We start from the raw sequence: 8925 nt of genomic DNA, 5'->3' as shown, positions 1-8925 counted from the left end.
TGCGACGAACTCCGTTCGTATGTAATATACCGCGCTTCGTTCTTTTCTTGTAATATACTTTGTATACCGCATCTCGAGTTGAATAAAGTAAAGGAATACGTGTGTACCGCAAACTGACTACTGTCTCTGGGCCTTTCATCGAACTCCCGATCCAGTAAACTAGGCCGCGTTCGATATAAAGTCAGGCAGTTACATGTTTTTACTAAAATAATCCCTACTAATTGCAGATATATCTTATTTCCATTTTGTTCAATACTAACCTTCTTTTAATGATAAAGCAGAAATCGGTAACTCCTTCCGATCGTCGCAAAATTTAAAACACAACCTTCCTTTAATAATCTCTATATAAAATAACATGTACATCTTATACACTTTAAGCAGAAATCGGTAATCTTTTTACCGATCCTCGCTAAATTAAATAACAATCTTCCTTTAATGACACTCTATCCATAAAAAAAAGAAATAAGCTCGATATTTCAAAATTTACGGAAATTAGAGCATCCACGAACATTTTAAAAAATAACCAGAAATCGGTAATCTTTTCACCGATCCTTGCTATTAGGTGGTAAACTTAATTCCTGCCGCTCGCTACTAGAGGGCGCCAGCTCCAACGCTGGCGAATTTCGGCGGTCAAATCGCAATTTTTTTGTAGTTTTGACATTCTTGAAAGTGATTCAGTCTTCACAGATTAGATTTCTTGAAACCAAAGAGATTTTCCAATCGATTAAAAATGAACCGCGATAAGCTGTTTTTCCGACATGATTCTTCACTACTTCGACCTTAAGAAAACCGCAGCTGAAACGCATCGCTTATTATCCGAAGTATATAGTGACGAAACTCCATCGGAAAGAACATGTAGAGTTTGGTTTGAACGCTTTCGAAACGGTAATTTTGACGTGAGAGACAAAGAACGTCCCGGACAGCCAAAAAAATTTGAAGACGTTGAGCTGCAAGAATTGCTTGATGAGAATCCAGCTCAAACGCTTTTAGAGTTGTCGAAAGCGTTAAATGTTACTCCAATGGCCGTCTCAAAACGCTTGCATGCCATGGGAAAAATTCATAAAGAAGGGATATGGCTACCACATAAGTTATCAGAAAATGAAATTTTGAATCGCTTGTCTATCGCGACTTCTTTGCTTGCCAGGCAAAGAAAAAAGAGTTTTTTGTGGCGTATCGTGACTGGCGATGAAAAATGGATTTATTTTAATAATCCCAAGCGAAGAAAATCATGGGTAAACCCTGGCCAACCATCCACTTCAACGCCGAAGAAAAATGTTCACGGGCATAAGACCTTGCTCTGCATTTGGTGGGACCAGGAGGGTGCGCTGTATTACGAGCTCTTGCGTCCAAATGAAACCGTTACAGCTAATCGCTACCATCAGCAATTATGCCGATTGAGTGACGAATTGATGGAAAAAAGACCATCCGTAGCCAATAATCGACGCAAAGTCATTCTTTCGCATGATAATGCTCGACCGCATGTTGCGAAAAGCGTGAAGCAGGCACTTCTAGAGCTTGAATGGGAAGTCCTCCCGCATCCAGCGTACTCTTCAGACTTGGCACCGTCGGATTACCATCTTTTCCGGTCGATGCAACACGCACTTACGGACACACACTTCTCCAGTTACAAAGAAGTCCAAAAATGGATAGATAAATGGATTACCCCGAAAGACACCGCGTTCTACCGTCGTGGGATTGAAATGGGAAAAAGTAGTAGAAAATCGAGGAAATTACTTTGATTAAGGTTCATTCATCTTCCCTTCAAAGCAAATCAATTTTGGAGACGAAAAAACGGCAGGAATTAAGTTTATCGGCTCGTGCGTCCACTCCGCACCCGTGTCCAATTCTCAACTTCCCGCACTTGTTACACAAATAACAAATATCAAACGTGCGTGGAAATAATAAATTCAACACCAACGTACCTTTAATGATACTCTATCTATAAAAAAAAAATTAAGCTTGATATCTCAAAAATTGCGGAAATTAGAGCAATCACGTAGATTTTTTTAAACAGAAATTGATAACCCCTTTATTATTAGCCATTTTTATTAATTTTATTATATTCTTCAATTTTTTCTACCCTTATTTCATATATAATTCTTTAAAATTTAGTTAATTAGTTCTTGAGTTATAGAAATTTCAGTAAACTTGGCTGTTTTTTTTTAACAGAAATCGGTAACCCCTTTATTATTAACAATTTTTATTAATTCTATTATATTCTTCAGTTTTTTCTATCTCTATTTCATATATAATTTGTTAAGATTTGGTTGATTAGGTCTGAAGTTATAGAAATTTCGATAAATTTGGCACATAATTACACATATATACATACATACAGACATTTTTTTAAATGCAATATTTCGACGTTTTAGAACACTGAACTAATTGACATCAAAAACTCAAAAAACAATCTTTTCTTTGGTTTCTTCTACCCCTATTTTATATATAATTCTTTTAAATTTTAAATAATACATTTTTGGTTGATTAGAGCCAACTTTATACACAAAGGTTCATATACGAATTTACGAAAACAAAGTTTCCTCTATGAGGAAGCAAAATTAAAATTAACCTCCAAAAATTAAAAAAAAATTAGGCACTGGTTTCAAGAAAATTGGTTAATTAATACTTATTATTTCTCGAAATTTGAATAATTCCAAACCGGTTTCCAAAAAATCGGTATCAAAAAATTATCCATAAAAAAAATTCAGCTTAAAATCTCAAAGTTCGCAGAAATTGGAGCAATCACGTACATTTTTTTTTAACAGAAATCGGAAACCCTTTTACTATTAGCAATTTTTCTAATTCTATTACATTCTTTAGTTCTTTCTACCCCTATATCATACATAATTCTTTAATTCGGTCAATTATTTCCGGAAAAATTGGAAAAATTTTGGAACCGGTTTCCAAAAAAATCGGTAACGAAAAATTATACACTTTATGGCACTGCCCGGGAAATTCTACTCCTACTTCATATACAATTCTTTGAGATTCACTCAATTATTTCCTGAAAAATTGGAAAAATGTTTGATACCGATTAAAAAAAAAACGGTAACAAAAAATTATACACTTTGTGGCACTCCCCGGGAAATATATATTCTACCTCTACTTCATATACAATTCTTTAAAATTCAGTCAATTATTTCCCAAAAAATTGGAGTAATTACAAAAACTGGTTTCCAGAAAATCGGTAACAAAAAACTATACACATCATGGCACTCCCCGGAAAATTCTACTTCTATTTCATACACTTTTGGTAAAAATTTAGTCCACTAACAAATGAGTAGTTCGCGGTCAGACAGACAGACAGAAGACGAACTGGTTTCCAGTGGCAATTAAACCCATCAAAAAATTAATAAAATTTTTGAACCGAAAAATTGGAAAAATTTCTAAACCGGTTTTCAAAAAAATTGGTAACAAAAAATTATACAATTTATAGCATTCTCCAAGAAATTCTACCCCTATTTCATATACAATTCTTTGAGATTCGGTCAATTAATTCCCAAAAAATTTTAAAAATTTCGGTACCGGTTTCCAAAAAAATCGGTAACGAAAAATTATACATTTTATAGTACTCCCCGGAAAATTCTATCCCTGTTTGATCTATAAATCTTTAAGATTCGGTCAATTATTTCCCGAAAAATTGTAAAAATTTCTGATACCGGTTTCCAGAAAATCGGTAACAAAAAACTATACACTTTATGACATTCCCTGGGAAATTCTATCCCTACTTCATACACAATTTTTTGAGATTCGGTCAATTATTTCCCGAAAAATTAGAAGAATTAAAAAAATTGGTTTCCAGAAAATCGGCAACGAAAAACTATACACTTTATGGCACTCCCCGAGAAATTCTACCCCTATTTCATGTACCCTTGATAAAAATTCGGTCCACTAACGAATAAATAGTTCGCGGTCAGACAGACAGACAGACAGAGAGACAGATAGACGTCCGGTACTTATATATGTATATAGATATATACAGACATACAAACATACAGATGACGGTACTTATATATACCTATAGAATATATAGATGGCAGTAATATTATAAAAAATGCTATCGTACCAATGGGACAATTATTTGAAGATGCTCAGGAAGCAAACCATAAATATTTTAGGAAATATAGAGAAAGTCATTCGCGAAAAATGTCGCGAATACAAAATAATGAAGATATTTTTAATAATTTGATGATTGCTTCAGATCCAATAATATCTAATTCGCGAAAAATTATGAGGCATAAAAAGAAAGAATTAACTAAAGATGCAAAATATTTATTATATTTCAACGATAATGATGTAGATTATGATGATTAAGTTCAAGAAATAGATGTGAGAAGCAAGAAAAACAGTTCCTTTTCTGTTATAAAACTCACAAAAATTAAGCATTCCGAGGTTTAAGACTATCATTGAAAATTAAATTGACGTTATTTAAAAAAATGTTATATATTGATTATAGCTCATTTTTACATATTCAATTCACTTCATACGTTACAGTTATGGAATAATTATCTATGCGCTTTATGAAAAATTGTTAATTAAATAATTTTGATTTCATACACTAAATATATAGTAATCGTATATTATTTATGTCAAATTTCAAAAATTTCAAATCATTTCATTGAAAAATGTGGAAGTTATAAGCAAATGACCAAAAAATGAGACGTTTGCCCCACTGTACGCCGGGTTAGACGATGTGATCCGGAGATGCCCGACGCCGCGATCGCGCTCGGCGGTGTTCGGGCGACGTCGGCTTCGTTCGGCTTTTTGACCCAGTGCCGCGGATCGCGAGTCCAACTATCCTAACAATGTTTCTACGTTTAAAAAGAGAAGGTAGGCACACTGTGCCCGTTCCTCGCCCGGCGGATGGTCGGCCCCGAACCCCCTAGTCCAGTCCACAGAATCGTCCATCTATCGATTTTACATGATTTTAAACGGGAAGCGATAACATATGGTTTTGGTCGTGGGCTCCCGTGCTACTACGTTTTGTTTTCTGCCATCAGCCTAAGGACCTGACGTCAGCGTATGTCATACCCATCGTGTTGCATACGCGACGGATACGACATACACTAACGTCAATCCTTGTGCGTTGACTTCCGACACCGGCTTATGACTTACGACAGAGTCATAAACGGTTACGATAATCTTTATGCTCTGGTCCTTAGGCTGATGGCAGAGAACGAAACGTAGGCTCTTATGCCTATCATAGTCATAAATTCTTTTTATCTAATTTCAAGTTTAAATATTTGAAAGAGAAGAATATATGTGACATATAAGCATTTTGAAACGGCTTGATACGGTGCGGCTTATTATCCATATTTTCTTTTATAGAAAATGCGCTAAAATGCTACATGTGCACTTCATTATCAAACGAAGGTTGTGGTTACAATTTGACAACAAAGTTACAACCAATGGAATGTACTGTTAACAATATACAGGAATGGCAACGAAGCATCCAGCAACACAATGGCCTGAAATCGGTTGCATCATTTTTTGAAGTTGATGAAATATTTCAGCATTATCAAGACGCTCCCCAGGAGATGGCTTGTGCGAAAATGATGATCTTTAATAATAGTAAAAGTAAGTACTTAAAGATATTTGCAAGGCGTAAAAAATAATATGAACGGCATAGAATATGTATATTTAGAAAAGTTAATTCAAATATAATGTATTTTTCCAGTTATTCCGAAACAAGATGTTATTATAAGAACGTGCCAAAGAGCTAAAACAGAACACTTTGATCCATGCAAGACGATGGAAGATAAACTAAATGATTTGGCGACATTTAAAATGGAGCAATGCACACTTTGTTTTAAAGATGCCTGCAATAGCACGATGTTCCTATCTTCTGAAATATTCTACATTTTTTTGTCACTTTTTTGCACTTTTATTGTTTTTTATTGTTAGGCATAACCTTCGTTATTACATTCTAAAAAAATTCGCTATATAATGGATAATAATTATTCGGCATCAGATATATTCGTCTTGTAGTTGTGTAGCTCAACTGTAGAGAAGTTAGACTTCTATATAATTAGTATATGTTTTACATATATGTGCCCATAATTCAAAATCTGAATAATTCATAAAACCAATCAATTTCGAATTTGACCAATTTTAATCAGAGTTAAAAAAATATTCTGTAATTATTCTTTAGGCAACTAATTTTAGAATTGGCTGTGTCTTATTGACTAGACAACTGAAACACTAACATTGTGGAACCTATTTATTTTGATTTAATTTATTCGTTCTGATTAATTGGAACTTTATTAATTTATTGTAACAAGATTACTAATATAGATTAATATATATACATATACTAATATAGATTAATATATATACACATAAATATGTATATATATTTATTTATTATTTTTTCAAGAAATAAGTTTTACAATAAATTAAAATATAAATTAAGATGTTATAGGCTTCAAGGAGAAAGAAATAATCAGTATTATAGAAAATTTTTACAGCACATTGAAATAGATATATATTTACAAAAAATCAAGGATTAGTGGCTAAATATCTAAATAAGCTTAATAAATATTAAATTAAGTTAAATTAAATTAAATTAGGTGAAGTCAAGTTAGAGATTATAAGTTTTAACATAAAAATATATGTATTTCTCTATTATGTTAGTTCAAAAGTTTGGTCAATACTTTTAAAGAAAAACGTTATATACGAGAAACTTTACTGTGTTTTTGGTTTTAACTATTGAACACAGTATTATTTGTTTCTAATCATTTTCCAAGGATATTTAAAGAATTTTATTGGTACCACTGTGGTTTTTTTTAAAAAGGTAGTGCTTCCAAATGTTTTAACGGTAGTGTATGTACAATACAAAAAGTGATGAAATTTTACAAAATTTAATCTTGGGAGAGAGAGAGAGAGAGAGAGAGGGGGTGATAAGAGGGGAGGGGAAGGGGAAGGAGAGAGATGGTTAAATAAAAATAATTATCAAATTATATCTTAATATTTATGTTATAAAATTAATAATTTTGTTTAAACTTATAGTAATTTTAGTATATAATTACAATTTTAATTTATTAAAAACTAGATTAATAAATTTAAAAAATATTGTATAGTATAAGAGAAATAAACATTCAATAAATATTAATAAGGCCATTGATGGAAAAAGGGCACATACGCCAAAATGCTATTTCGAGAAAATCGACTTTAAAGTTTTTATTAGAGTATTACTTAATAAAAAGTAATGCAATTAAAACCAATTTTTTTTTTAATGTAGTAACATATTCTTTAAACGTTCTGAAAACAGAGGTCATGTGATTTGAAGTTTTTTTTTTTTTTTTTTTTTTTTTCAATTGATTTATGTGCCCTTTTTTTCATAAATGGTAAAAAAATCGTAAAAAATGGTCTTTTTTTGTTTATTCATTCAAATGTAATTACCTATTTAGTTTACAACTTTTTTATCTATTGTTTAAATAAAAAAATAAAAAAATAAATAAAAAATTTAATTTTTTAAAATAATCTTTTAAAATTCAATTTTTTAAGTAAGACATTCTACAAATTGGAATGCATAATTTTTGTCACTTGCAGTTTCAATGAGTTATATAAAGGTATGTTCACATAATCTTTTTTAACTACACACTGCTGCGCGAATCTTCAGGATCGCGGCAGTACAACAGCATTTGTGTAATGTAAACATTAGAGAAAGCACATGTCCTTTGTATATTATATATAGGTATAACACATCTGAGTCGATTTAGATGACTTAAGCCTATGTGCCCTTTTTCCATCAATGAAATCATTTACTTTTTAAATATACACAATAATAATGTGACTTACTATATTCTTCAAAGTCTGACCTTTACAGCCAGTCCGTATTAGCTAGAATGCGAAATAATTTAAATAAAATTTTTTTACAAAATTTCAAGAATCTGCAAATGCCCAGCCAATTCATAAATTTGCATGACTTGTTCGAGTTTTGGCCATAATATTTATGAGGCAAATACGTATCGTGTATTATTATTTATTCGTTAATGTATTGTGCGACCCGATTTCCTTCGATCTCGCTAGCCGAAGGGGCGTAGCCGCAAGTTACCTGTCGGAAAACGGTAGCTTCGCGAAATCAGCGTTATTCTATCCTCGACGAAACAATCCGAATGGGCGCCAGGTGCAATTACGCGCACCACGTTTCCACAACTCGATTCCCGGCTCAACACATATATCTCACGTGAACGCTAACTCAGGGCGTCAGTTACGTCTTTTGACGAGGAAAGTAAGGAAGAAGCGTAACGCAATCAGCACACAATAAGTAACAAAAATAATAATAATGTATTTCAGTTTTAAATATGGGCCTCGTCTCCGCGGGTTCAATGTAACGGAATATCTCGCCGCGGATTCTCAGGCAATTAATACAACGTACGATCTCCGCGACACAGCTATAACGTCCGCGAGACTCTCAATATTCACAGTAAACGATACAAAATACGATACGACTCCAATATTCACAATACTCACAATAAGCGACACAAAGTCTCCGCGCTATGACTCAAATATGCGCAATAAATAGTGCAGGATGTCCACGATATGACTCTAACGCTCGCGGGACTCGCACAGCGACGCAGAATATCCGCGACACGACTCTAATGTTTGCAATTACCGACACAAAATGTTCACGATACGACTCTAATACTCACAATGAGCGCGACGATACTTGCCCGCGCAAACGATGACGCAAAGTATCCGCGAGGCTCTCCACGAGTACGTGAATCTCTCCCAAAACGCACGGCCCGCGATACGCTTTTCCTCTCAACACGCAATAACACTTATCCCGGCACGTTCGCAACAACGCACACGGTATTCCACGATACGCACCGTTCACGGCACGCCTCTGTTCACAAACACGCAATACAATACAATAAACGCAAATTGACTGTCGGCCGCATCTGAGCTTCCGATGAGGGCTTT

The 8925-nt window shown here is 33.5% G+C and overlaps 1 protein-coding gene across 1 annotated transcript in view; it reads left to right on the top strand.

Moving 5' to 3' along the window:
- LOC112461760 overlaps positions 1-6294 on the top strand; it is an 84393-nt gene extending 78099 nt beyond the window's left edge. The window contains exons 2-3 of the mRNA XM_025027138.1: positions 5329-5577; positions 5678-6294. Of these exons, the coding sequence (XP_024882906.1) occupies positions 5329-5577; positions 5678-5904 (476 nt within the window). The 3' untranslated portion in view covers positions 5905-6294. The remainder of the gene's footprint in view (positions 1-5328; positions 5578-5677) is intronic.
- The last annotated feature ends 2631 nt before the right edge of the window (positions 6295-8925 follow it).

Source organism: Temnothorax curvispinosus, unplaced genomic scaffold (genome assembly GCF_003070985.1).
Source record: "Temnothorax curvispinosus isolate PA1 unplaced genomic scaffold, ASM307098v1 QBEX01011715.1, whole genome shotgun sequence".
Classification (NCBI taxonomy): domain Eukaryota; kingdom Metazoa; phylum Arthropoda; class Insecta; order Hymenoptera; family Formicidae; genus Temnothorax; species Temnothorax curvispinosus.
Note: the sequence above shows the minus strand (reverse complement) of the source record. Positions and strands in the feature narration are given on the sequence as shown.